At 46.1% G+C, this 27,424-nt stretch overlaps 2 protein-coding genes across 4 annotated transcripts; one reads left to right on the forward strand and one right to left on the reverse strand.

Annotated features, from left to right (window-relative positions):
* Positions 1-492: 492 nt before the first annotated feature.
* On the reverse strand, positions 493-19,514 carry PPP1R10 (protein phosphatase 1 regulatory subunit 10). 3 transcript variants are annotated; one of them, XM_033219571.1, is made up of 20 exons: positions 19,423-19,514; positions 17,345-17,864; positions 10,759-10,876; positions 9,997-10,083; positions 9,700-9,835; positions 8,769-8,820; positions 6,857-6,934; positions 6,550-6,723; positions 6,236-6,341; positions 6,021-6,133; positions 5,087-5,187; positions 4,683-4,830; positions 4,448-4,606; positions 4,103-4,349; positions 3,871-3,934; positions 3,564-3,758; positions 3,303-3,378; positions 2,939-3,052; positions 2,027-2,782; positions 493-1,753 (listed from the first exon to the last, which is right to left on the reverse strand). In XM_033219571.1, the coding sequence occupies exons 3-20, from the start codon at positions 10,863-10,865 to the stop codon at positions 1,644-1,646; spliced, it is 2,823 nt and encodes a 940-aa protein (XP_033075462.1). In that variant the 5' UTR covers positions 10,866-10,876; positions 17,345-17,864; positions 19,423-19,514; the 3' UTR covers positions 493-1,643. The 3 variants fall into 3 exon arrangements, with proteins under 3 accessions (XP_033075462.1, XP_033075463.1, XP_033075464.1); XM_033219572.1 differs by lacking the exon at positions 19,423-19,514 and adding an exon at positions 18,088-18,226 and having other exon boundaries at positions 498-1,753; XM_033219573.1 differs by lacking the exon at positions 19,423-19,514 and adding an exon at positions 17,958-17,979 and having other exon boundaries at positions 498-1,753.
* MRPS18B (mitochondrial ribosomal protein S18B) lies at positions 18,593-27,354 on the forward strand. The gene is made up of 7 exons (XM_033219664.1): positions 18,593-18,807; positions 20,343-20,451; positions 20,559-20,656; positions 20,772-20,840; positions 23,494-23,560; positions 25,582-25,641; positions 26,536-27,354. The coding sequence occupies exons 1-7, from the start codon at positions 18,730-18,732 to the stop codon at positions 26,829-26,831; spliced, it is 777 nt and encodes a 258-aa protein (XP_033075555.1). The 5' UTR covers positions 18,593-18,729; the 3' UTR covers positions 26,832-27,354.
* The last annotated feature ends 70 nt before the right edge of the window (positions 27,355-27,424 follow it).

Genomic DNA, 27,424 nt, shown 5'->3' on the forward strand with positions numbered 1-27,424 from the left:
CCCCTGTGGCTGAGATCTAGTCTGTATCCTAGAGTGTTTTATGTACTTTTTGAAGTATTTTTTCACCAGTACTTAATAGCAACTCTTAAATCAAGCATTAGCTCCAGAGGAGTAAAAATCAGATTCCACAGATTTATACTAATGTACCTAACACAGGTGGTAATGGCTTTTTTAAAAAAACAGTCCAGGCCAGGCGCGGTGGTTCACGCCTGTAATCCCAGCGCTTTGGGAGGCCGTGGTGGGTGGATCACGAGGTCAGGAGTTCGAGACCAGCCTGGCCAACATGGTGAAACCCTGTCTCTACTAAAAACACAAAATTAGCCAGGCATGGTGGCAGGTGCCTGTAATCCCAGCTACTCAAAGAAAACTGAGGCAGGAGAATCCCTTGAACCCAGGAGGCAGAGATTGCAGTGAGCTGAAACTGCACCACTGCACTCCAGCCCAGGCAACGGAGCGAGACTCCGTCTCAAAAAAGTCCAAACACACCAGGGGTTAAATAAGCTGCTTCTCTTTCCACTGTTTATTATTAATGTACAAAATATACAAAACCAAAAAAAAAAAAAATACTCATCCTCAAATCCATTTTGGCTCTAACCCAAGACCCTGCACAAAACCCAACCAATCCACTGTTTTCATAGAAAACAACTGATGCCAAGGTGAAGGAGAGAACTGGGAAAGGGCAAAATCATCTTGTCGAATCCACCCAGGAAGACACCTGGTGGGGATTCAGAGGTGGTTGACAGGGTGAAGTAGCTGGAAGCCTCCTTCACACTGGCAAGGTTCCAGGTGGGAGCAGGGAGTGAGCTAACTCCCAAAGGCAGTGCATGTAGTGTGACTTTCAGGCCCAGCACGCCAGGCCCAAGTTGATGAGAAGCTGGTCTCACTGAAGTATTTTATCAAGTCTCCAGACTGGCTGTAGTTGGCAAAGGCACACCAGCATCACTGGCCTCACCTTTGCCAGCTAAAACTTGTACCGGACGCAGATATGAGTTCACCGTCATCGAACCTAGCAGACCCAGGATGCAGACTGGGTGTTCACAGACAGTTCAAGGTCCCACTTGAGAAAGGACTCAGAATGCAGAGCCCACGCTGGGGGAGGAGTTGGGATGATGTGTGTTCCAGAACTCAAATCCAGCTGATTGAGCCCTCTCAGTGCAGTGGGATATACAATACCCCTTCACCATCTCCCCACCCCATGAGGAATAATGAACTGAGCTGGGATGATTTCTTAAGTGCAGCTGATCCTGTGTCAGAGTTCTGTGTGCATGTGGGGACCCGCAATAGAAGGGTAGGGGTGTTCTCCAGGATAACCAGCTTTAGGTTCTCAAGCATTAAGGGTAATACTGGAAAGGGGTTTGGGGTACAGGGCGAATCTTCTCAAAAAGTGAAGCCAACTGGGTCTCCTCTTCAGCAGTCCAGGAACGTTTCCAGTCTCTCTCCTCCCCAGACTGGAGGAAAATATGTACATCAATGCGCACCAGTGATCAGAAAACCCCCAGGAACCCAAGCAAGTGGGAACTGAGGGGGCCGGCTCCTCATCAGCTGGGGAAAAGGGAAAATGGGCCTCACAGAAGCCATAACAGGGTAGAAGGAGCGAGGCTGCAGTCCACAGGGGTTGTGTGAACGGGGCAGGCAAATGGTCCCTAGGGCAGTGGGGGCCCATTGACACCCGGGTGGTAGAAGGCACAGTTGTTCTCATAGCGGCAGTTGCCCTTCATCATGAAATGTCGGCAGACAGGGCGGTTTGACATGTCTGTGGGAATGATGGCAGAACAGTTAGACAGGAAATGGCTGAGGGCAATGCCACCTTCACCACCCCAGTCCATGGCATCCTAAGAACTTTCAGAGACACAGTCTTAGGAATTTGGGGGAAGGGCATAGAGTAGGAACTGCTATGCATACTAGGACATCAAAGAGACGGGAACCTCACGTTCTGCCTAGCTACCAACAGTAGTGACTCTCACCCACTCCCCAAAAGCTTGTATGGGACACCAAAGGGCATACGAGGGACAGGGAGCATCCTCACCTCCTCCATGGCTGTGGCCTCCATCGTGCCCTCGGTGGCCCCCTCCCCCGTGGCCAGGGCCATCATGGCCACGGTGCTCATGAGGTGGTCCTCGATGGTCATGGCCTCGGTGACCAGGGACATCATGAGGCCGGTGGCCATGGGGCCCCCCATGTCCAGGGCCTTCATGGGGACGATGTCCACCACTTCCACCCATGCTTCCGCCAGGGCCTTCGTGGGGGCGATGTCCACCACCAGCACCCATTCCTCCACCAGGGCCTTCGTGGGGACGATGGCCACTGCCACCACTGATGCCACCACCAGGGCCTTCGTGGGGACGATGTCCTCCACCCCCACCCATGCTACCGCCAGGGCCTTCATGGGGGCGATGACCACTGCCCATGCCACTGCCAGGGCCTTCGTGGGGACGATGTCCACTGCTGTTGCCCATGCCTCCACCAGGGCCTTCATGGGGACGATGCCCACCACCTCCAACCATGCCCCCACCAGGGCCCCCTCGTCCATTTGGGGGTCCTCCTCCAGAACGACCTCCTCTGGCGCCTCGGAATGGAGGAGGAGGAGGAGGAGGAGGTTCGTTTCCTCCTCGGCCACCTCGGCCTCTATGGTATGGTCCAGGACCTGGTCCTGGACCCCCCCGCATTGGGCCACCCCGCATAGGGTCGCCCGGGCCATCCCAGAAGGGATCACCCCCCCGGGGAGGGGGTGGAGGACCCAAAAGACGTGGACCCACTGGCCCACCAGGGCCTCCATGGGGACCTGTAAGGGGAGAAAAAAGAGACAACAGTATCAGCTACCAGGAACTGCCATCTCCCAACCTAAACCACCTCACCTCCCACCTTCCAGTCAATCCTATACTATTATCAGACTGAAATTAAGCAGATCGCCCATTCCAACCTTGTACTCACCACCTACCTGGCATAGGTCCCCCAGGTCCAGGGGGAAAGTGCTGCATGCCCTTGGGGCCCCCAGGACCCCCTGGTGGGAAACCATTGGCTATTGGGCCAGGGCCTAGGAGTCCATGTGGCACTGTTAATGAAAACAAGAGTAACACAGAATAAGCACTCTAGAAGACTGGCATGGTTTCCCATTTAGATGCACCCAACTGACCCTCTCAAACCGACCTGGCAGAGCAATGCTCTCTCTATCCAGTCTTTCCCTCCCATTTCTTGCCTACTGTCCACAGCCCTGTACTCTTCTGCATCTGTGAAACCCTGCTTCCCCCAACTCCACTGCAGGCTTCCTCCTCCAGTCCCCTGGGGCTGGCCCTGAGGATTACCCAGCATCTGCTTGATCTTGTCTGAATAGTCTGGTTGTTTCAGTAGTTCCTCTGAAGGATGACTATTTGGGCTACCCTGTGAGGATGTAAGAACGCAAAGTAAACAGACAGGGTAACAACCATGGCGAAAGGGAGAGCCAAAGATTAGGGTAAGTGGGTAGATGTGGAGAACTGGGGTAAGGCGAATGGGAGACAAAGAGTGAGGAGAGAGCACTTAAGGAGGCTCCACAGAAGGTGGAAAAGGGGAAGGAGGGCGCATACCATGATGGAAGTGAGGATCTCCTGGACGTTAATGCCTCCTCCTCCAGGGCCTTGGGGGCCCTTTCCAGCACCCATGCTTCCCATAAGATTGGCCAGAACTGGAGGCAACTTGGAGCCTCCTGCCCCATCAGGTGAGCCACCTGACCCCCCAGGTTCCAGGGTCTCAACATACGGAGTCTCATCCATGGAACACTCCTGAAAGAAGAACAAAAAAATCAGGACTGACAGAACAGAGACATTCTCACATGAAAGATGTACTGAATTCAATGACCATCACAAGTTCCATCATCACATAACATTGACTTACCTCATCTAGGGGGATGAGTTTAGGGGGTATGGGCTCGTAGGGCTCAGGATCAGGCTCATGAGGACTATCAGGAACAGCACATGTGAGGGAAAATAGTAGAATGATAGTCAAGTTATTAATTCAGGCCCTGAAAGTAATTTCTAACCTCCACCCCTTAATTCCGCCAGCTCATGTTCCCCTCAGGAGTGTCCAAGCACTCAACATCCCAGGGCAGGAATCCCACTCTGCTCACCTCTCCTTGTTCAGGAAGAGCTCCTGAAGGATTCCCTTCTCCCGCTCAGCCTGGATATATCGCTCCTGGCTATTGCTTCCAGGGGTGACAAGCGGTGACGGTAGAACCAGAGGCCGGGGGCACACCCAAGGCACCTTCTCCTCCATGTTATCATGGCTCAGACGCCGCGCTGTCTCAAATGCATGTCGGTCTGACAGTATCTCTCGCTTAGCTGCCTCACCAAAGTCCTTGATCTTATTCACATTTACTATCGGCAGAGGAAGAAAAGCAAGAGGGAAAGTAAGCACAACCAAGTTCTTTTAAAATCCCTTAAACACACCTATTACATAGGAAATGACCTCTTACCTCGTTCAGTTTCATCCAATTCAAAATAGAAATATTCTCTCAGTTTGCCTTCCTCAGGCCACGTCACACTTTTCCTCTTCCTGCCTTTCCGGGTCAGTTGGTTAGGATCTCCAGGACTCTCCACTGGCTTGGCATCCAGAGCTCCTGGCTCCAAAGAGGCTGGAAGCAGAAGAGGTTTCAGACCCAGATCCCTCCTTTCAGAAAACCCCCCAAACTGAACCAGTTTCTAGATTACCTGTATCCATGAGCTCTGGGACTTCAACAGGGGGAACCGGGGTGCCTGGACGGTCTATGTCCATTGCCTCAGAAGGTGGTGCTGGTTCTGGGGAAGAAGGTTTGGCTGTGCTTGGTTCTGTGCTCGTTTTCCCTTCAAAGGGGCTCGGCTATGGTGAAAGAAAAGGAAGTGAACTGACTGGAAAGCCAAGGGCAAGGCAATTAGTCCAGGGTCCCAGGCACAATCCCCCAACAGTTCCTATATAAAGGAAGACTCTTATCTCCACACTGGTCTCACCTGCACCAGTCTATATCCAAGGCAAAACGCTTCTTGTTGTCCTCCCGGACAACTCCTAGCTGCTGTGCCCTTTCTTCTACTTTACCTTTTATACTCTGTCACTGAAACCTACTTTTAGGAGCCCATACCTTGGCAGCTGTAGGTGACAGCACTTTTTTCTTCTTCTTAATTTTGATGCCTGGAACAGGGGCTGAATTGAGAGCATCCAGAAAGCCCAGGCCCTCCATAGCTACAAAAAGAAAGAGCATCAAATGGCATCATCAGACCTCCTTCACAATCCTACACCTGCAAACACAGTCCAGGCATAAAATGAGCCAATGAAGAGCCTGCCTCAACTTAGGACACGATAAGCTCAACAGGACCAGGAAGCACATGCAGGAGGATTCACACACGATATTCTTCTTGTTATTGTAGGTTTCTCGTGGCAGGCAAGCCATAGCTTTGGATGTGAATTATAGCTCAGGTAACTGATGAAGTGAGCCCCTGTGAACACGACAGATCACCTTGCCAGGCGCCCCTGACCAGTCACAAAATGGCACACCTCCCTATCTTATCTCTAAAATTACTCCTAAGTGACCCCGGAAATGGGAGTTCCAGAAGTACAAAAAGTAAAGGGGACCAAGAAATCAAAGGAAAATGGAAGGAAATAATAAAAGAGAAGGGAAAAAAACTTCTCGTTCCCAGGGACATTCGTTCCCATAAGAGTTTGCTCCTGGCCAGGCGCAGTGGCTCACGCCTGTAATCCCAGCACTTTGGGAGGCCAAGGCGGGTGGATCATGAGGGCAGGAGATTGAGACCATCCTGGCTAACATGGTGAAACCCCGTCTCTACTAAAAATACAAAAAATTAGCTGGGCATGGTGGCGGGTGCCTGTAGTCCCAGCTACTCGGGAGGCTGAGGAAGGAGAATGGCATGAACCCGGGAGGCGGAGCTTGCAGTGAGCCAAGATCGTGCCACTGCACTCCAGCCTGGGCAACAGAGCAAGACTATCTCAAAAAAAAAAAAAAAAAAAAAAAAGACTTTGCTCCTAATTCAAAGTACATCTCCCCACTTTAGACTCACGCTGCGGCGGAATGATCTTCACTTTGATCTCTTTGGTGGCATTAGGTGTTGTGTTGAGTGGCTTGTATTTCTTCTCTGCAGGGGGGGTAGCATCTCCTGGAGCAGCTATGTTGCTGTCAGAAGAGGAACTGTCATCAACATCTCTGACTCACCCCCTCTTGCTCCCTTGTGTCCACAGATCCACCCCATTCAGAACCTGAGAATATGGTCCATACCTCTGACGTTTTAGGGGGATGGGTTTAAGGTTGTACTTGTCAGAAACCACCACTGTGCTGGCGTTCTTCTTCACAGGCACCAAGGATGGTGTCTCCAGCTCTAGTCCTGGGGAAAGAAGCATGGTGTGGGCGGATGAACTCAAACCCCCAAACCCCTGAATTTTCCTCCCATTCTCACCCGCAAATGTTCTTCTAGCCTTGTAACCAAAGCTTCCTCCGCTAATCTTCCGTATTCCTTACAATTAACATTCCCCCATAAGGCTCTGAGTGTGCACATGCACACGAACCCTCCAGAGGCCAGCCGCCAGTCTTACCAGTGGAACGGAACTTGGCATGACTGGGTGCTGTGGTTCGAAGAGACTTGGGCTTCTCCCTCTTCTTCTCTGGGGCCTCCTCGGCCCGGGTCTCAGCCTTCACCTCTGTCAAAGGTCGCTCAGGAGGGGTAGTTCGACTTTTCCCCTCATCTTTACGTTTCTTCTTATCTTTCTCTGTTGTGAAAAAACAAAGCAGAAACGGATTTTATTTAAACACTGTCAGAAGTGAAGCAGACTGGGAGCACCTAAAGGCCACATCCCAGTAGGAAAGAAATAAATACAAAGGATAAAGGACTAAGGAGCTTACCAGTGGGCTGAGTACTGCTCTGAGAGCGGATGACAGCCATCCAGTCGCTGACAAGGACTGAGGCCAATTTCCGGAGCTCTGCAGGTGAGAGAAAGGGGAAATGCCTCATAATGTAAAACATTCTTCCAGGAAGAGAAAATGGGAGGTTTGAGAAAATATTGTGAAAATCTATGTAATGGAGAAAGTAATCCAAAGTTTTAAGAAGAACATGAGATATGCTTGAAAACCAAACTCTTAAAAAATGGAACAATGAATTAAGAGTTGTGTTCTACTCAAATAACTTTCAACTCTGATGTCATCACACCACTCTGGAGTAAAAAGACCTAGTATTTATTTCAGAATACATGGTTAAAATCTGCATTAGTAAAAGACTACACATTGGGTGCAGTGTACACTGCTCGGGTGATGAGTGTACCAAAATCTCAGAAATCACCATTAAAGAACTTATACATGTAACCAAAATCCACCAGTTCCTCAAAAACTACTGACTTTTTTAAAAAAAGCTACATTAGTTGCTTTATGTATAACATACCTAATTGTTACAACAATCTGAAGACTTTTTATTTTCCTTTATAGATGTAAAAACAAGAATAAAATTTGTTTCTAAACATATGAAAAAATACTTTTGTAACTCTTTCCTTTTGTACTTGGCAAATAACATCTCTGATCTATGGCACCTCTCTTCTGGCCAACATTTCCATTTATAGACTCATTTCATAATTTGTCACTTAATAGTAAGATTTTTCACAGAACACTAAAACATAACTTTTTGAAACAGTCATACAATTAGCAATTTCTGCACCTAAGCCAACATGAACCTCAAAGGAATATCCTAAAACCTTTCTGGAGCAACTGATAACTATGGTTCCGGTGAGACTTAACTACAGCCGACAGGGAATATACAAATTTCAATATCTAAAGGAATGATGGTAATTAAATACATATTTAAAGAGAGCAGCATAATTAAGCCAGCTGGAAATAGATTACTGCTCACTTGGTGGGAAACTAGTATCTTGTGTGCCTGGGTAGAGATAAAGGAAACTCTAAATTTCTAAAGGAGACAAGCTTTGTCTTCAAGACAGAACTGTATGGTCCTTGCCAGAAACTCCACAACTCTTTTAGAAAAGGAAAGAAATCAGAGCTTTGATATTTCTTTTTTTTTTTTTTTTTTGAGATGGAGTCTCACTCAGTCACCCAGGCCAGAGTGCAGTGGCGCAATCTCGGCCCACTGCAAGCTCCGCCTCCGGGTTCACGCTATTCTCCTGCCTCAGCCTCCCAAGTAGCTGGGACTACAGGCGCCCACCACCACGCCCAGCTAATTTTTTGCATTTTTAGTAGAGACAGGGTTTCACCTTGTTAGCCAGGATGGTCTCAATCTCCTGACCTCGTGATCCGCCCGCCTCGGCCTCCCAAAGTGCTGGGATTACAGGCGTGAGCCACCGCGCCCGGCGCTTTGATACATTTCAAGAGTCAAGATTTTGCCCGTGTCCTACAGGAATATATTTATTGGTAGAACTAGTATATCTATTGTTAGGAAAACATATATTAAAGTTCCCAGAATATGCTATAGTTAGAAAAACAGAAGTGAACGATGATGAGACACGCTAGGATGATACTATTTCCCACAGCGAATTTTAAGTGTATGTGTTTTATAACAAGCAATCTTAGGAATCAGCTTCCAGTTAAAGTATGGTGCCTTATATTCAGCAACAGAGAAATGAACAACTTTGGAATTGAGAACAGGAAAGAGGGTACAGGTTAGAGGAACTTTCTCTTTAAAAAAAGAAAAAAAAAGCAAGGTGACCCAGAAAGAGAAAAGTGAAGGGACAATCCAAGGATGGGAAAAGATATTAAGGTAATGAAGTGGAAATAATAGAGAAAAGCCCATGAGAGAGCAGGAGTGGCACCCTACCTTCATCCTCACTTGACTTGCTCAGCTGCTTCACCAGTTTAGCTGTGTTGTTCTATAAGAGATGGGAGCAACAGAAAGGTAAATGCCAGGAGACATATATAATTCCACTTAAGAGCTAAAAATGACAAAAGTTACAATGCTCCCCCCTCCCTTTTTTTTTTTTTTTTTTTGAGACGGAGTCTCGCTGTCTTGCCCAGGCTAGAGTGCATGGCGCAATCTTGGCTCACTGTAGCCTCAATCTCCCAGACTCAAATGATTCTCCCACCTGAGTCTCCTAAATAACTGAGTCTACAGGCATGCACCACCACCACCACATCTGGGTAAATTTTATTTTTTGTAGAGACAAGGTTTTTATCATTTTTGCCCAGGCTGGTCTTAAACTACTGGGCTCAAGCAATCCACCCACCTCAGCATCCCAAAGTGTTGGGATTACAGGTGTGAGCCACCACACCCGGCTGACACATTCTTTTCTTTGGGGGTGGGGGACAAGTCTTGCTTTGTCACCCAGGCTGGAGTGCAGTGGTGCGATCTCGCTCACTGTAACCTCCACCTCCTGGGTTCAAGCGATTCTCCAGCCTCAGCCTCCTGATTAGCTGGGACTACAGATGCATGCCACCATGCCTGGCTAATTTTTTGTATTTTTAGTGGAGACGGGGTTTCATCGTGTTAGCCAGCATGGTCTCAGTCTCCTGACCTCGTGATCTGCCCGCCTCGGCCTCCCAAAGTGCTGAGATTACAGGCGTGAGCCACCGCACCCAGGCACCACACACTTATTAAAGGAGATAAATTCAAACCAAGTCTTCTTATTCTAAATTATTTTTCTGCCATTCTACCTCACAGGCCCAAGATTACAGCCAACATCAGTCAGTGTGAGTTTTCATGTTAGATTAAACCAAAAAAAGAAGAATCAGGGTTTAAAGACTAAAGGTACCTGCTTGAGATGGTCTACAGTGAGTGGTAGGTGCTGCAGGGTCAGTAGTATTTGCTGGAGGAGGGGAACGTTGTTGGTTGTCTTTGAATACGTCAGCCAATTGTTAAGAAGTTTGTAGCCGCCAACATCAATAAACCTGCAGGCAGGCAGGAGAGTCTATCAGTAACGCCCTTTCTAGGTTTTGAAAGTACCACATCCCACGATGCCAGTCTCCCATCAATGACCCTGGAACCCCATGCCTCACCGCCCCATTTTTAGCTACATCTTCCCATTCCAACCATCTAGATCCCCACTTACTTGACCAGTATTTCTGGTGAACGGGTCTGCAGGAGAATGTTCAAGTAAGTGCATCGACTCACCATCTTTCGTGCTTCCTTCATCAAACTGCAGGATATGAGTGAGGGTTAGAAATGAAGCAGCCAGTATCTCTTCTCTTAGCAAAAGCGCCTCTCTAATCTGTGAACTGCCTAGAGATTCCTGATGATTTGGGACTTTGCTCCAGAGAACGGAGTCACATATACCTCTAGGAGGATGGGATGGAGCCAGTGCGACATGGAAACTTATGGGAGAACAGAGACACCGAAGTCCCTGACCTGGGGAGGAGAGCATCACTGCCTCCCTAACACACAGGATGAATGTCATTCTGCCCCCAGATGATACGGCTAGCCCTCAACAACTGTCCCTGATAGTCTGTTCAAGACTGGCTTATTTACTCTCCCCTGAAAAACCTGAGAATCCCTGAAGGAAAATAACATTATAGGTAGGTGGAACACGAACTAAAACAATCTAGAATTCTGTTACCAGGCTACCCTGCTCTCATTCCAACATATGACTCCCTTGGGACTGTGGACGTCCAAATCTCCAGCTTCCGCTATGGTCAGAAACCAAGTGATCATCTTTTCCTATCCCTTACCCTAAAATTGTTAGATTTTAATCCTATTGCACTGTCTGTCTTTCCCTTTCCTTTCCAGGATCATTCCAGTCTGCCTCAACTGCAGCCATATTTTAACACACAATATTCTCTACTCACAATGAATCCAAAAAAGGGTAAAGACTCACCTGAAGATCTTGGAAATCCCATCCACACTTTTGACTTCCCCATCTCGGTTAAGGAAGCTGTCCAGGCCCTTGAGAAGTTCTTTGGGGTCTATGGGACCAGAACCCATGATGGTGGTTTCTATGGTAAGAGGACAAAACAAACAAACACACAGAATAAATGGGTGGCAAGGACTACCCGAGTAGGCCCTCTAATAAACCACATCTCTACATCTGACAAAGTATAGTGACTATTCAACTATGCTATTTTTTAGATATGAAAAATCAACACAGACCACTTGCCACTACCGAGAAAATAGCCCCAAGTTAAACATGGGGAGCGTATGTGACTGAACAGGAAAGCAATTCGATTGGAGGACTAGGGCAGCACACCTGTCCCTCCCTCCCAGCAGCATCCTTCCTAGGATGGCTAACTTCACTCGATCGTACTAGAGCTAAGACTCAGTTCTCATAACAAGATGTTCAACTCTCCAGGGCATTTGTACCTATTGTTAAGTCCTGTCTTCCCTAGTTGCTGAAAAATCTGGCTTGAAAAACAGCCTATAACTTGACAGAAATTGAGCCAATCTTGGGTGTTTGAGCTAAATGTCTTGTAAGAGTTGATTCCTTTTTATCTTAGCCCACTAAGAGTCATAATCACGACATAAGGCAAGATATGTATCAGGTGAAGTGGTAGATGATAGAGAACAAAACAAAACTTGAAAACAGAATCCCTCCCTAAGGAGATCTGGAGGTAGGTGCCAGATATTGAGACAAACGGATGCAAGGAAATCAAGCAGGTCCTCCTAGGCCTTGAATAGACTGTCACTCATTAACCAAACACTGCACAAGTTTCTACTGTCTCCATGTTAAACGGAAGCTAGTGGTTTGTGCTTTCAAAAGCAAAGATGTGAATCTGGTCCTCTCCTCAAAAATCAAGCTGTGGATCCCCTAGGAAAGCCTAAAACTGAAAACCATGGAAACTAAAGAATGGAATAGATAAAGTCAAATGCTAGACAAATTCCCTTTTAAGCAGGTGTTTTAGACCAGGCTGGAAAAGGAATTAGTTAAAAGCTAAGCTCCTTTTATGGGACAAGGCAGAATTGAAGTTTCAGAAAAGTAATTTACGATCAATATTGTTCTGAATGGGATTTTTATCTACACTGCCTCTAAATACTTGCTTCTAAGAACCAAAAAAGAGGCCAGGTGCTGTGGTTCATGCCTGTAATCCCAGCACTTTGGGAGGCCAAGGTGGGCAGATTCCTTGAGCGTTTTGAAACCAGCCTCGGCAACATGGTGAAACCTCATCTCTACAAAACGTGAGCTGAGTATAATGGTGTGCACCTGTAGTCCCAGCTACCTGGGAGGCTGAGGTGGGAAAATGGGAGGACTGCTTGAGCCCAGGGACATTGAGGCTACAGTGAGCTGTGATTGTGCCACTGCACTCCAGCCTGAGCGACAGAGTAAGACCCTGTCTCAAAAACAAACAAAAGACCACCAGAAAAGAAAGCCATTTCAGCAATATCTGCCTTTGGGCAATAAGGCCAACACTGGGTAGCAAGGAAGAGGCAAGAACAAAACCCTCCTCATCCTACATCTAGCACAGAGGTAACAGACACAATCCCAGCAGAAGGGTACAAAAATCAGTATTTTACAAAGATGAGTATTTTTGTGCCGGAAAAAACACAGGTTTCTTGTAAGATAATGCAAATTAACTCTATTTGTTCTCAAACAAAAGAAAAAACATAAGCATAACAATCTCAGCCTTTTAGTCCTCCCAACAAAAAGGTCAATAAATTTCCAAATGTGTAGGTCCTAACAACCTAGGCGAGCAGCAGCAGAAGCAGGGAGGAGGCAGCCAGGAAGGGAAGAAGTATACTCTTGGCTCTGGAGATCACAACCTGTGGGCCGAACAGAGGGAGAGATGAGGCAAGAAATGTTGAGAAGTCGGTGCTGCCCTGGAACCTCTACAAGTACAAGCGGAACCTGAGGTCACAGAAAAAACATTCAAGGAGAATATTGGAAAAGATTAGACGTTCGTGGGCCAAATCCACTCAAGTATGATGATTCTTACACAGACACAGAAATAAAGGTATTCTTCCCATGTAGTGAGATACTATAAAGTGATCTACAGCATCTATAAAGAGATATGATAAACGGACATATATAACAGATATCACATCTGTTGGAGACTGGAAAAGCAATGTATGGGTTCCAATAATAACATATAAGCAATCAAGAAGACTAAGAAATTTTTAAAACTCTATATACATAGACACACATACCTACCATTAGATTCCCAAAGCAAAATATATGCAATTTGACAAAAGGCCTTGAATTAAACATCATTTCAAACCAGTTCCCCTTGACTTGACTGATTCAAACCCAGGGCTGAATATATATAACCCTGGAGAATTCCCTTTGACATATCCAACTGCAAGCTAAGCCAATAAATAGACCAGCTACCCCTATTTCCTTCAGACACTAAATAAACTGTCATCTGAGCTCAAGTGTTCCTTCAGAGGATGGGAGACAAGACAGAACAGCCAGTCTTAGAAAAATGGACCAATGAGTACAAAGCTAAATTCTGTCCAGAGCCCTCTGCTGGGAATGGGATCCAGGGACTTTATTCCCATTTGTATAAACAAGAATAAAAAACATTAATAGTCAAAGGGAAGCTAAGAGACAAAGCAAAATTAGTGTTAAATATCCATTTTCCACTACTTATATTTTGGAAATATAAGTGAAATTTTGTCTCAGCACCAATCTTGATAAAATGTAAGTGGGTTTTCTCATGATGGCCTTCCTTTAGGCAGATTCACTCTAATTTAAAATTAAGGACCCCAAGTGTCTTATAACCTAGTTTCCTTACTTGGAAGTCAGTATATTTCGGGAAAAAACCAAACAAGTTCCAAGGCACTGAAGTGGAAAGGAATGTCAAGTCCAACATTCCGGGCACAGGGCTACAGCTGAGAAGGCAAACCGAGTTGATGAAGGAAGGCAGGGGCTGTGACTAAGTGTTGTAACATTACCTACTCAGGATCTGGAGTCTAGAATGAAAGCTTGAGAAAGCTTTCTGGAACCACGAGTAATCCAGGGCATGATTATGTCTTCTTTTAATGAGCTGCTATTTCCTTGACTGCAGAACATACAGAAGGTGGGGAGTGAGGGAGCAACCCCCTGGCCTACCTCCATCTCATCCTAAGCTATGCTTTCCTTATGGAGATGTTTCAGGCAGAGCCATACTCTACTGGCACAAGGCACTGGGGAATTTTCTACCATTTTTACCAGAGATAAATGTCTGTGACACCAACTGCTGCCTTCAAAATGAATTTTACTTGAGGGCTATTCAATTAAATAGGGTGAAAAAATATCCAGCATAGCTAAAGTTATTCCACATCCATCACCAATGAACAGGACTGAATTGGTTCAGGATAAAAATTCTGTGCAAGTCAGAGCTCTTTAAAAAATAATTGTCTTCTAACAAAAGAAGAAAAAAGTCCCAAATTTACCTTAATTTAGAGGCACTTCTGGAAATGAAAATGATTTGTACCTAACTCATGTTCCCCTTCCTTTCTTCAGTGTTTTAGGCATTTCCTAGTTTGACTCAATAGTGGACTGAATTATGTCTCTCAGGTGATTCATCACAAGGTCATAACTTTCTTCCAAGTAGTAAGCCCCTACCCCTCAAAGTCATTTTGCAAACCTAATAATGAACTCCTCAAAGGCTTATCTGCCTTTCAATAAAGATGCAAAATGATACATCACCCCAACTCATAGAAAAAGACCCCAGACTAGAACTGTGGCCACAAACTACAAGGATCAGGTTTTCCAAGATTCTCTGAATGGATGTGGTTCCCCTAGTAGACCTTGCTTCCCATCTCCCATGTTAAGGAAGATCTTCTTTATTAATCCCCTGGCTCACTAGTTATCAGGAACCCCAGTGGGTAGAATGTTCAGCTCCCAAGGAAGATATGCTGCAGAGGCACATGGCAAACTGCTTAAAAGAAAAAAACAAAACAAAACAAAAAAAAAACTTGTGGTCAATAGACATGTGGAAGAGTCCCTCCCATCCAATCCAGAAGTTTAAGTAATAATTTGAGAATCTGTACCCAGTAGGAAATTAGCCCTAAGTCTCACCCACGTCACCACAGGGCAGTTGCGCTTTCCAATTCTGCCTAGAACCTCCATGCTTCAGTGTAGGACTTTTAAAAATTAAAATTATATGGAGAGTCTGATAAAGATTTGGCTTTGAAAAAGTTGGGGGAAAAAAGGAACTAGACACCCAATACCACCCTCAGATAGGGCATGGCTTCTGAACATGCACCAACTGCCACAGCACTGCATGAGTTGAAAAATGAAGAGGACATCATTTTTTCATTAATGCTTTCAAGGAATTTCTTTTAGAAGGGAAGAAAAAGAAATTCAAAAAAGGTGGCTCTTTGGGAAAAAAAAAAAAAATGAAAGTTGTGAAATGTAATACCAGAAAGGTTTTGCTTACCAGAAACCGTAGCTTGATTCCCCCTGCCTTGAGTTTACAACTGCCGCCTCCTTTCCTAAAGATTCACTTCTTATCCTAGTACCAATGTACAGGAACTAAGCAAGTGCAGAACGTGATACAGCACTGAATACAGTTTATCCCCAAACTGAGAGGTGGGAATGAGGGCGATTTAGAAGAAAGTCCTAAAAGTACCCACCTTCCCCCGATTCTCATTACACAAAGCGACCAAACGCAGGAGGCCCAAAGACTGATTCCTGAGCAGAAATGGCACATTTCAGTGTCATCAGGCCCGTTTATCTCGAAGGTACTCTCGCAAGCTCTTGTGTCTTTCCCATCTCCCTCTACACACATATATACATACACACACGCTCTCACACATCCTCAAAGTTTCCCAATCTTAGGTTTGCCTGTTTTTTCACCCCTGGCACCTGAAGTGGGGAAAAATTACAAGCAGTTGTGATGAGTGAAAGAAAGTGAAAATAAAAACTGGTTCTGTAAAAACTAGAACTACCCAAGGAGATGGACAGCCTTAATACTTAATTCCTATAAGCTCTCATCCCTTTAAGGTATTTTATATAATGAAAATAAGGAAAACGTCTTCTCCCTAGCAGCAACGAGCACAGGGAGTGCAAAGGCATCTGCTCAGGGGTGGAGCTTCAAGAGGGTGGAGAAAGGAGGAAGAAAGCTGATTACATCACCTTTCAAGGCTGCTCCTCCCCCTTGACCAAGTTTCTAGGGCGGCCCTAAGCTCAGGATGGCAAAAGGGGAAGAAAAACAACAAAGACGGAGGGACGCCATTTTGTAATGGAGAAAGAGGACTCGAACTTTAAAAAGCCACCCAGCTCTGCCGGTAGCTTCAGTTACATTATAAAAACACCTTTTTAGTAAAAAAAAGCCAAAAGCCAGTTCCCCATTGTGAATAATCTTTGACCTATTTGATCAGTAAGAGCGTAGTGAAAATTAAAGCAATCAAAATATTAGAACAATTTTCTGCAGGGAAGAACTGAATTTGCAACGGAGGTTCAACCGGCTACCATCGACCACCCCCATCCTCCCTATAGAGGGAAAGGGGGAGGAAGGACTTGGACCCCTCTCAACAAATAGGGTTGAGGTGGGAGGACAGGAAAAAAAATGGGTCAAGACACAACCTGCAACGCCGCTTGGAAGACAAAAGGACAAGGAAAGTCGCCATATTGAAGCAGGGAAGAAAAAAATTCCTTTTAACGACACAAATCTTTTAGAAAGCTAGCATTCAATTGCACTAAATGGCTTTTAAAATTATACTCCTAAATTCCACATTCCCCAACCTTTCCACCCTCTATTTAACTGTACCTCCCCCACCAAAAAAATCAAGTTAAAATGTTAATCACTCTTTTGCTTTTAAATACCTATGCAATCTGCAACAATTATAAGACATTCTTTACCTCCCCAACTATTATCTTGTATGTACTGGCACTAAGATTATATTTTGTCCTAAGTGTCTTGCAATCTTTATTCCTAGATTGCCACCTACTTTAACCACACAAATACACCCCAAACAAATTACATTAAAATTGAGAGGATTTAACATTTAAAAAGTTATAGCGAGCTATTACTTCTCTCTGCCCATCTCCTTACCCTGCAATCTTTATGTACAGATTGCTTATTAATCTGGCAAATTGAAAGGCACCCTGCTTGTCTCACACACAAAGAAGTGGTACTTCTGGGCCACAAGATCCACCATCTCTTGTATGTGAGCTCATTAACCCTTTCGAAGACTGCTGCTAACCAGAGGAAGGTAACCATTCCTCCTTATATAAACACGTATGGCTTTGGCAGTCTGGAAATTGGCTGGATTACCAAGGGTTAACCATCAAAATCCTTACTTGCTGGCCCTCCCTCCACCCTCTCTTTGCCTGCAGCAGGGCAGGGAAGAGATAGGTGGTAGGGGAGAGAGAACAAGACTGTTTAGACCCACAGGCCCTTTTTAATGGAGATTAAGTGACCAGATTGGTCCTTCTCCAGCTATTTGTTCTATGGTCTCATTTCTTCCTCTCATTATTTTTGGTTTCACAACGGGAAACGTTGACTTCTTGTTGCAAGGCTGGTTTTTGAAAATTCGACACTTACTATCCAATTTTTTTGCGACGTCAGCACCTCGGGCTCAGGGGGAAGGGGGTAAAATTTTGGAGGAAAAAAAATAAAACAACCAACCAGGACCCAAAACTCAATTATTTAGGGGGCCTCATTGGATCAAAAAGTCTTTTAAAAAATAAAGGCCAACTCAGTATTCATTTCCCCCCCCACCCAACTCCATTTAGGGAGGGGGGTCGCAGAAAAAAGTTCTGAGTGGATTCAAAAAAGTAAACGCTGGATGAGTGAATTTGGGTGGTATGGGAAGGGAGGGTGGTTGATTATTTTTCAAGTTATGTGGTGACGGTCCTTCGGCCACAGATTTCAAGTCCCAAGCAGCGTGGGCTGGTGGGGTGGGCAAGATAGGTGGGAAGGGGCAGAAGACACAAGTGGTTGGGCTGGTGGCTGCTGTTTTCCCTTTCCCCCCTCTCAGGATCCTTTCAAGGGCTTAGATGTTGCTGCGGCTTGTTTCTGTTTTCCTCGTGGTCGGCCTGTCTTTCTCCGAGAAAATTCAAACCTGGGATAAAAGGAACACAAGGAATAAAGATGTAATCAGTACGGGTTGCTTCAAAACACCCAGAAATGCCATCTTTGCTGTCCCCAAACCAACCTCTGTGTCCCATCTTGATCGCAGCCGCTTTAAGCCGTGGCTCTCAAATGAACCCATCCCTACCCCGCTTCCCAGATCCAACGCTCTCCGCAAAATTTTACCAACTAAACAACAAGGTATGCAAACTTACCTCTAAACGAACCCCAGAATGGCGGCCGCCCGCTCGGGTGGAGTCTTTTATACCCGGACGCCGCCCAACGCGCCCAAACGTGCTAGTGAAACGCCCTTGTCGCGAGACATTATACGCGAGGCGTGAACTCATTGGTCAACCTAAATGACAATTCGCCAGCTGATTGGCTAGCCTCACTACACCTTTGCTCCGCCCCTTCCCCGGCACTCTCTTCCGCCTCCTTTCTGCCTCCCTGTCGCGTGCGCGTGACCAGAGAGCCCAGCACCTCCCTTTCCTCTGCTTCCGCCACTTCCGCCCTGGAGAACATTTCTCACTCAGGGTTGGTAGAAACGTATCGGAGCATGCGCACTGAGAGGATCTCGATAAAAATCGCCTTCAAAATTGCTTAAAAGGCAAACTACAACAAAGAGATCTAAGAGTCGTAGTGACTGGCCAAGAAAAAACGCAATTTTGAGGTCTAATTCGATTGTGACGCAGTTGAAATTAGCTTCTCCCCCATGCCTTTCCTTTCACGCTTCCGTCCTGACGCAAACGTGCGGCCGCCTTCCGCACTGCGGGCTTGTCCTTGGCCCTGCCCTAGTCAGTTTCCTGAAGCATGCGCAGTTGCCTTTCCTTGCATTCCTGTGCGGGGCGTACGTCAAGATGGCGGCGTCTGTATTAAACACCCTGCTGAGGCGGCTTCCTATGCTTTCTCTCTTCCGAGGTTCCCACAGAGTTCAGGTAACTCCTGGAAGGACATTTTGCACAACCCCAAGTTGGTTATACCTTCTCTAGGTCGTCGCTCCGCTGTCAGGAATCCACGAGTGGAGACCTTCCCACGTGTTTGTGTCTTAGCTGTCTAGGCATTACTTCCAGCAACTCCCTCCCATACACCGCGCGTTTTCTAATCCCGAGCCGAGGACTAAGCCCCAGGGTTAGGTGTCATCCTTCTTCCAAAATGCCATCTCAGTAAAATAATTAAGTGATGGAATTGACCCCCGTTCACCCTTAGTTATGCGTAACCAGCTTTTTGAAAATTATTTGAATAATTAAGGGGCCATGCTAATCTTGTATCGTTGCAATTTTAGCATAACATATGTGCTCCCCAAGCGAGCGCCACAAGCAGCTCGTAACTATGCAGGCGGTGTCTAAATCTGTGTTGCTCAGGAATGTCCTTAGGGAAATTAGGGATCCTAATTTCTACCCACCTTGCTATTTCCCAGTAAGGTCACGATATATTCTTACGACCTGAGGACAGTTTCTCAGCTCTCTCTATTAAATCAGTTTCTTATCGGAGTTAGGAGAGCTTAACTCCGTCCTTTGAATTGAGGTTTCCCTCCAGTCTTGTGTACTCACCTCTCTGGAGGTTCTTGGTGGGGCACGGTGAGATAGGAAGGCTTGCCCAGCCGCCACTCCCTAAAGTGGGACTGAAGAGTGGTGACAGAGGTCAACACAGACTTAATAACAGCCTTGGTAGCTTTAAAACTAGCGTTAGGACTCAGGTTTGTTCTGCCCTGTAGATTGTTGACCTTCAGCGTTTATGAAAATGGGCAACTCAGTGACTTCATTGGATTGCTTTGGAGACTCACCTGTCTTCAGCATCCCCGCCGCACCGCACATCTTGGTTCCGAGAACCTAGATATCCTTCCTCTTTATTCTTCCACCAGAATCAAAAGCAGGACTACCTTTTATATACTAGATTTTTTTTTTTTTCTTCTTTAGATGCAGTCTCACTCTGTTGCCAGGCTGGAGTGCAGTGGTGCGATCTTGGCTCACTGCAGCCTCTGCCTCCCGGGTTCAAGCGATTCTCCTGCCTCAGCCTCCGGAGTAGCTGGGACTACAGGCACGTGCCACCACGCCCAGCTAATTTTTTGTATTTTTAGTAGAGATGAGGTTTCACCATGTTGGCCAGGATGATCTTGATCTCTTGACCTCATGATCCGCCCGCCTCGGCCTCTCAGAGTGCTGGGATTACAGACATGAGCCACTGCGCCCGGCCTTGTACTAGACATTTTAATTGTCTTCTGAAATAAGATTGTTTTTCAGCATATATCCGCTAACTTAGCTTTTCTTTCAGGATCCAGTTGTAGAAAAGGAGAGTGGTTGTTGATTTATGTCAGTTTAAACCCAACAAAAATACTTAACTTACATATGTATTCCTGTTATATTCCATTAATGCAATATGTATGCATTCCCCCTCTTTCCGAAGTGTGATAAGCAAACCATTGAGTTTTTTCCTTGAACTCATTCTTTTATTTTTTTCTGCTCCTTCATAGGTTCCCCTCCAGACTCTTTGCACTAAACCTCCCTCTGAGGAAGATTCTTTGTCCCCAATTCCCATTTCTCCTTATAAAGATGAACCCTGGAAATATCTGGAATCAGAAGGTACCTCTAAATGGGGAAAGGGAGGGTCAGATAGGATTTAAGATAAGTGGATAGAGCCACCCACTACACTCCCACCCAGGAATAACTTGTATGATCTTTCATTTCAGAATACCAGGAGCGATATGGTTCTCGCCCTGTCTGGGCTGACTACCGCCGCAACCACAAGGGTGGTGTACCCCCACAGCGGACTCGGAAAACATGTATTGTGAGTTTCTGAGAGTGGGATGTGGAGTAGGGGTAGAGGCCACAAGTAACAGTAACAGCAGCACTTTTTCTGATGGGTTTGAACATCTTTAACTGCTGGTTTTTTCTCTCTACAGCGTGGGAATAAAGTTGCTGGGAATCCCTGCCCCATCTGCCGAGATCACAAGTTGCATGTTGACTTTAGGGTAAGGAGAGTCTTTTCTTTTTATGGTAAGAAAAATAAAGATTAGGAGCCCCTTTGCAGTGCCAAAGAGATTACTGTAGGTGCCCCACACTTCGTGTATCCTGGAGGCCTTACAGTTTATTTTGTAGTGACTGTTTCTGGCATTATAAAAACATTCCTCTCTTCAGTCTTTTACCTTCTACTATGGATTGTACTGCAAGTTTTATCCTATGCCTATGAAATTTACAGTCTAAACTGGCAGGTAAGAGAAATGGCTATTTCTTTTGAGACTGAGTCTCACTCTGTTGCCAAGGCTGGAGTGCACTGGCGCGATGTCAGCTCACTGCAACCTCTGCCTTCCGGGTTCAAGCGATTCTCCCACCTCAGCCTCCCAAGTAGCTGTAACTACAGGCATGTGCCACCATGCCCGGCTACTTTTTGTATTTTTAGTAGAAACAGGGTTTCACCATATTGGCCAGGCTGGTCTCAAACTCCTGACCTCATGACCCGCCCGCCTCGGCCCTTTAAAATGCTGAGATTACAGGTGTGAGCCACCATGCCCAGCCAGCGAAATGGCTATTTCTAGTGGGAGAGCAATATCCAAAGATTCGTTTGTATTCTTTACAGTTATTACCAAGTATATTGGCCCACTTTCTTCCTGAGGTTTTTTATATTTTCTTGTCAATGTTCAGTGGCATGCTGGGATGTGAGGCCGGAGGGCAAGATAGAGTCTAGTGTTTTTCAGAAAGCCTTCAATATGTGAGAAGGACAAGATTTGCTCCTTGAAAGAATTTGGAAGCATATTGGCTGGGCGTGGTGGCCCATGCTTGTAATCCTAGCACTTTGGGAGGCTGAGGAGAGTGGTTCACCTGAGGTCAGGAGTTCGAGACCAGCCTGGCCAACATGGCGAAACACTGCCTCTACTAAGAATACAAAAATTAGCCAGGCATAGTGGCAGGCGCCTATGATCCCAGCTACTCGGGAGGCTGAGGCAGGAGAATTGCTTGAACCTGGGAGGTAGAGGTTGCAGTGAGCTGAGATTGCATCACTGCACTCCAGCCTGGGCAAAAGAGCGGAACTCCTCAAAAAAAAAACAAAAAAAAAACCAAGAATTTGAAAACATTACATTAATAAAATAGGTAATAGGAAAGTGTTCTTCTGAGTTTGCAGCAAAAGTATTAGAGCAGAAGCTGTATGGCTTGTCATCAGGGAAGTAGTAGAGCATTTGGATAACAGTCAGAAAATGGGGGTATTTGACTGCAATAAGAACCCTTCTGACACAGGTTATTCAGGAGTCCTATAGATAATTCCCCAGTTTCAACTGCATATGATTGGTTATAAAAAGATATTATGGCCGGGTGCGGTGGCTTATGCTTGTAATCCCTTGGGAGGCCAAAGTGGGTGGATCACTTGAGGTCAGGAGTTCGAGACCAGCCTGGCCAACATGGTGAAACCCCATCTCTACTAAAAATACAAAAAAAATTAGCCAGACGTGGTGGCGGGTGCCTGTAGTACCAGCTTCTTGGGAGGCTGAGGCAGGAGAATCACTAGAACCTGGGAGATGGAGGTTGCAGTGAACCAAGATTGTGCCATTGCACTCCAGCCTGAGCAACAGAGCAAGACTCTATCTCAAAAACAAAACAAAACAGAGATTATAGTTAATTATATAACTGAGAGAGAAATGTTACAAATTTAGTGGCATGGGTGATTCTGCTTGCATTCTGCTCTACAGTGTATCTGCTTTTTTCTCAAGAGTCTCATTTCCTACAGTTAATTTGCTGAGTGAGGGTTGTTCTATGTAAACTGTAAAATTATTCTTACTATATAAATTATATTCAGTATGCTATTAAATACATTAGTTGTTTATACATACACATTACAATATTTTTTTTTGGGTGATTTCTGGGATTTCCAGTGACCAGTCCCAGTTTTTCACCTAAAGGCTGACTTTAGAACTTAACTTCTGCAGGCCGGGCATGGTGGCTCACTCATGCCTGTAATCCCAGCACTTTGGGAGGCCAAGGTGGGTGTATCACCAGGTCAGGAGTTCAAGGCCAGCTTGGCCAAGATGGTGAAACCTTGTCTCTACTAAAAATACAAAATAATTAGCCAGGTGTGGTGGCGGGTGCCGGTAACCCCAGCTACTCAGGAGGAGTAGCAGAGAATTGCCTGAACCCAAGAGGCGGAGGTTGTAGTGAGCTGAGATCGCACCACTGCACTCCAGCCGGGGCGACACAGGGAGACTCCGTCTCAAAGAAAAAAAAAAAAACTTAACCTGTGCTTAAGAGATTTCTGTGGGAGCACAGTGACAGAATATGGGATGTGCAAGGATGGATTCAGTGAATTGATGAAGCCAAACTGGGACATGAAGGAAGATAGCATCTGGGGAGCTGTAGAGGGGTGAGAGGATAGCACCTGGAGAGCTGTAGAGGGGTGAGAGGATAGCACCTGGAGAGCTGTAGAGGGGTGAGAGGATAGCACCTGGAGAGCTGTAGAAGGGTGAGAGGATAGCACCTGGAGAGCTGTAGAGGGGTGAGAGGGATAGCATCTGGAGAGCTGTAGAGGGGTGAAGGTGGTGCATGTGGGTATGTAGGGATTGTGTACTTGCAGTGTCCAAAGATCTTGCTGCTCTCCCTTCCTCTTTCCTCATGTTTCTCTACCACTTCCCCCTACAGAACGTGAAGCTCTTGGAACAGTTTGTCTGCGCCCACACGGGTATCATCTTCCATTCTCTATACACAGGTTAGCCCATCATCCCTGCACCACCAGAGAGCTTTTCCTTGTGTCATGTTTTGTTTATGTAGTTGTTCAATAGTTACTCGTTCAGTGGCTCCTACTTATAGCTTAAAAGGTCTGGCTGAACCTTTTGGAAATCTTGGCTTACTGGGGGCTAAAGCAATTAAATGTGGACAAAAGAAAAGGACAAGTACAGCCGGGCGTGGTGGCTCACGCCTGTAATTGCAGCGCTTTGGGAGGCCGAGGCGGCCGGATCACTGAGGTCGGGAGTTCGAGACCAGCCTGACCAACGTAGAGAAACCCTGTCTCTACTAAAAATACAAAATTAGCTGGGTGTGGTGGTGCATGCCTGTAATGCCAGCTACTTGGAAGGCTGAGGCAAGAGAATCGCTTGAACCCAGGAGGCAGAGGTTGCAGTGAGCTGACATTACGCCATTGCACTCCAGCCTGGACATCAAGGTGAAACTACGTCTCAAAAAAAAAAAAAAAAAAAAAAGGAAAAAGAAAAAAGCAAGTGCTTCTGTAGGCAAACTATCTAAATGTAGTTTTTAATTGATGAACAGTGATTAATTTCTTTCTATAGGGTCTTTTCACTTTTACAAAAGATTTCTCGCAAATTATCACATAAGTTATTTTATATCATTGTCAATTGAATTAGATTTTCCAAACTTGGAGTTGTAAATTTAACAATTCAGGATTATATCTATTCCCTCACTGCAGTCACAGGGCAAATCTGGCCCACTGCCATGTCCATTTGTTTTCATATTGTCTACAATTGCTTCCATGCTACAATGGCAGAGTTGAGTAGCTAAGACAGAGACCACAGGACCTGCAGAGTTTAAAATATTTAGTATATGACTCTAGACAGAAAAATTTTGCTAACCCTGCTCTGAAGCAGGACAAATTTGCAGAGAATTTTTTTTGTTTTGTTTTTGAGACGAAGTTTCACTTTTGTTGCCCAGGCTGGAGTGCAATGGCAGGATCTTGCCTCACTGCAACCTCTGTCTCCCGAGTTCAAGTGATTCTCCTGCCTCGGCCCCCTGAGTAGCTGGAATGACAGGTGCATACCACCATGCTTGGTGAATTTTGTGTTTTTAGTAGAGATGGGGTTTCTCCATGTTGGTCAGGCTGGTCTCAAACTCCCGACCTCAGGTGATCCAGCCACCTCGGCCTTCCAAAGTGTTGGTATTACAGGCGTGAGCCACCGTGCCCGGTGGAGACTAATATATATATATATTTTTTTGCAACGAAATCTCATTTACTTTGTCACCCAAGGCTGGAGAGCAGTGGCATGATCTAAGCTCACTGCAGCCTCCACCTCCTGGGTTCAAGCAGTTCCCCTGCCTCAGCCTCCCATGTAGCTGGGATTACAGGCACGTGCCATTGTGCCTGGCTAATTTTTTTTGTATTTTTAGTAGAGACAGCGTGTCACCATTTTGGCCACTCTGGTCTTGAACTTCTGACTCAAGTGATCTTCCTGCCTAAGCCTCCCAAAATGCTGGGACTATAGGCATGAGCCACCGTGCCCAGCCTTGCAGATAATAAATCTGAATTCACTATTATTGGGGGTGGCAGTACAATCAGTGTTCAGTTTGTCAAGAGTTTCTTGTAGTCAAGCTGTAAAGGCTGAAGGGACTGTTATTGTTACTCTCTCAGATTGCCTTCCCCAACTCTGAAATCTCTTCTCTCTTTATTGAATGTTTCTCTGTGGATTGTTCAAGTCAACCCTCTAATTAACCACACTTGCCCATTAAATTGTGTTCTGCTCCCTGTCTTGGAGGCTTTACCATTAAATAGCTTCTCTATAGTGGCTAGACCCTCCTAAATCTTTATCCCAGCTCTCCAAGAGATGGGGGAGATTCTTTCCATTGGGCAGATGGGGAAACTGAGGTCCTTGGAGAGGTCAGGGGAAAGGGGTCATTAGGTAAAGCCAGTCCTTCCCAATCTACTCCTCTGTCACCATATGGAAGCAGTTGTGTTCTATTATTTACTGTGCCTTAAATAACAAGTTATTTTTCTCCCCACAGGAGTCTGTGTGAAGCAGCACAAGAGGTTGACCCAGGCCATCCAGAAAGCCAGGGATCATGGTGAGCATGAGACGGGGCACACGGCAGTTTTGTTTAGGTATAAGGAAGGTGACTTAGGGCTAGATTATGGATATAAATGCTCACACCTGTTCAAGATGGTAGCAACCAGCATGTTCTTCCTGAGTCTCTTCTGACATTCCATTGTCCCCTGTCCCTTCTCCTGGGTGTCTTACTTTATCATTACCCTGTCTCCTTGGTCTTTGTCTTTCCATCCCTTTCCCTCCTATTTTACAACTGCTGGTCTCAATGCCATAGCAAGATCATAGGAAGATCTTTTTATAAATGTCTGGCCCTGAACTACATGGCACTGCTGCCTAAATTAGTAAAAGGTATAGATGCAGCTTCATAGTGCTTGTTCAGGGCTGCATAGCTTTGTAAGCAAGAGCCCCAGCAATATGTCAGCCCACACTTGCCTTCTGGGCCAGTCTCACCTGTTTGCAGTATACAACAGACATAAATGTACCCAGTGGCTCTGACTGGTCCCTCCCTTTATAATCCTTTTTCTTTTCCTTTTTCTTTTTTTTTTTTTTTTTTTGAGACGGAGTCTCGCTCTGTCGCCCCGGCTGGAGTGCAGTGGCCGGATCTCAGCTCACTGCAAGCTCCGCCTCCCGGGTTCACGCCATTCTCCTGCCTCAGCCTCCCGAGTAGCTGGGACTACAGGCGCCCGCCACCTCGCCCAGCTAATTTTTTGTATGTTTTAGTAGAGACGGGGTTTCACCATGTTAGCCAGGATGGTCTTGATCTCCTGACCTCGTGATCTGCCCGTCTCGGCCTCCCAAAGTGCTGGGATTACAGGCTTGAGCCACTGCGCCCGGCCTATAATCCTTTTTCTTACTTCATCTAAACCACCTTCCTCATTCCCTCTTAAATTTCTCTTCTTTTTTAATCCCTTAGGTCTCCTCATTTACCACATCCCCCAGGTTGAACCACGGGACCTTGACTTCAGTACCTCTCATGGGGCTGTGAGTGCTACTCCGCCAGCCCCCACCCTGATCTCAGGTGACCCCTGGTACCCATGGTACAACTGGAAACAGCCACCAGAGAGAGAACTGTCACGCCTTCGCCGGCTTTACCAGGGTCATCTCCAAGAAGAGAGTGGCCCCCCACCTGAGTCAATGCCCAAGATGCCCCCTACAGCACCAGCGGAAGCCTCCTTCACTGGGCAGACAGACCCTCAGAGTGCTCTGTAGGAGCCGTAGACTGGGAAGAGAGGCCAGGCATTGTGGCTTACAAAAAAATACAAAAGTTAGCTGGGTGCGGTGCTGCACGCCTGTAGTACCAGCTATTGGGGAGGCTAAGGTGGGAGGATCACTTGATCTCAAGAAGTGGAGGTTGTAGTGAGTTGCAGTCACACCCCTGCACTCCAGCCTGGGTGACAAAGCCAGACCCTATCTCAAAAAAAAAAAAAAAAAAAGGGAAGAGTGCCAGAGGGACTAGGAGATAATGTGTATGTAGGTTGTAGGTTTACGTAGGTTTATATGATGGGATATCACCTGAAGAGTTGTGTCTTCTGCGGCCAATGACAAATCCAGGAAATAAATGAATGTTGCTGATAGGGATGAATCTTGAGGCTGAGGGAGGGCAGGACAGATGTGTATGGGAAACCCCAACCCCTATATATTGTAAATAGATGGGCTGGGCTAAACATTGTTGCTGTTTCAGACTTACACCAACTCAGCTTTTACACAATAAACCTCTACTCTCCTGTCTCTAGTTTGCTTTGGGCTGTTTACCATGAATACCATTAGTGGGGGTGGGCTGAGTGATGTTCTTTTCATATAAG

This window comes from Trachypithecus francoisi, unplaced genomic scaffold (assembly GCF_009764315.1).
Source record: "Trachypithecus francoisi isolate TF-2019V2 unplaced genomic scaffold, Tfra_2.0 Lachesis_group10, whole genome shotgun sequence".
NCBI lineage: Eukaryota > Metazoa > Chordata > Mammalia > Primates > Cercopithecidae > Trachypithecus > Trachypithecus francoisi.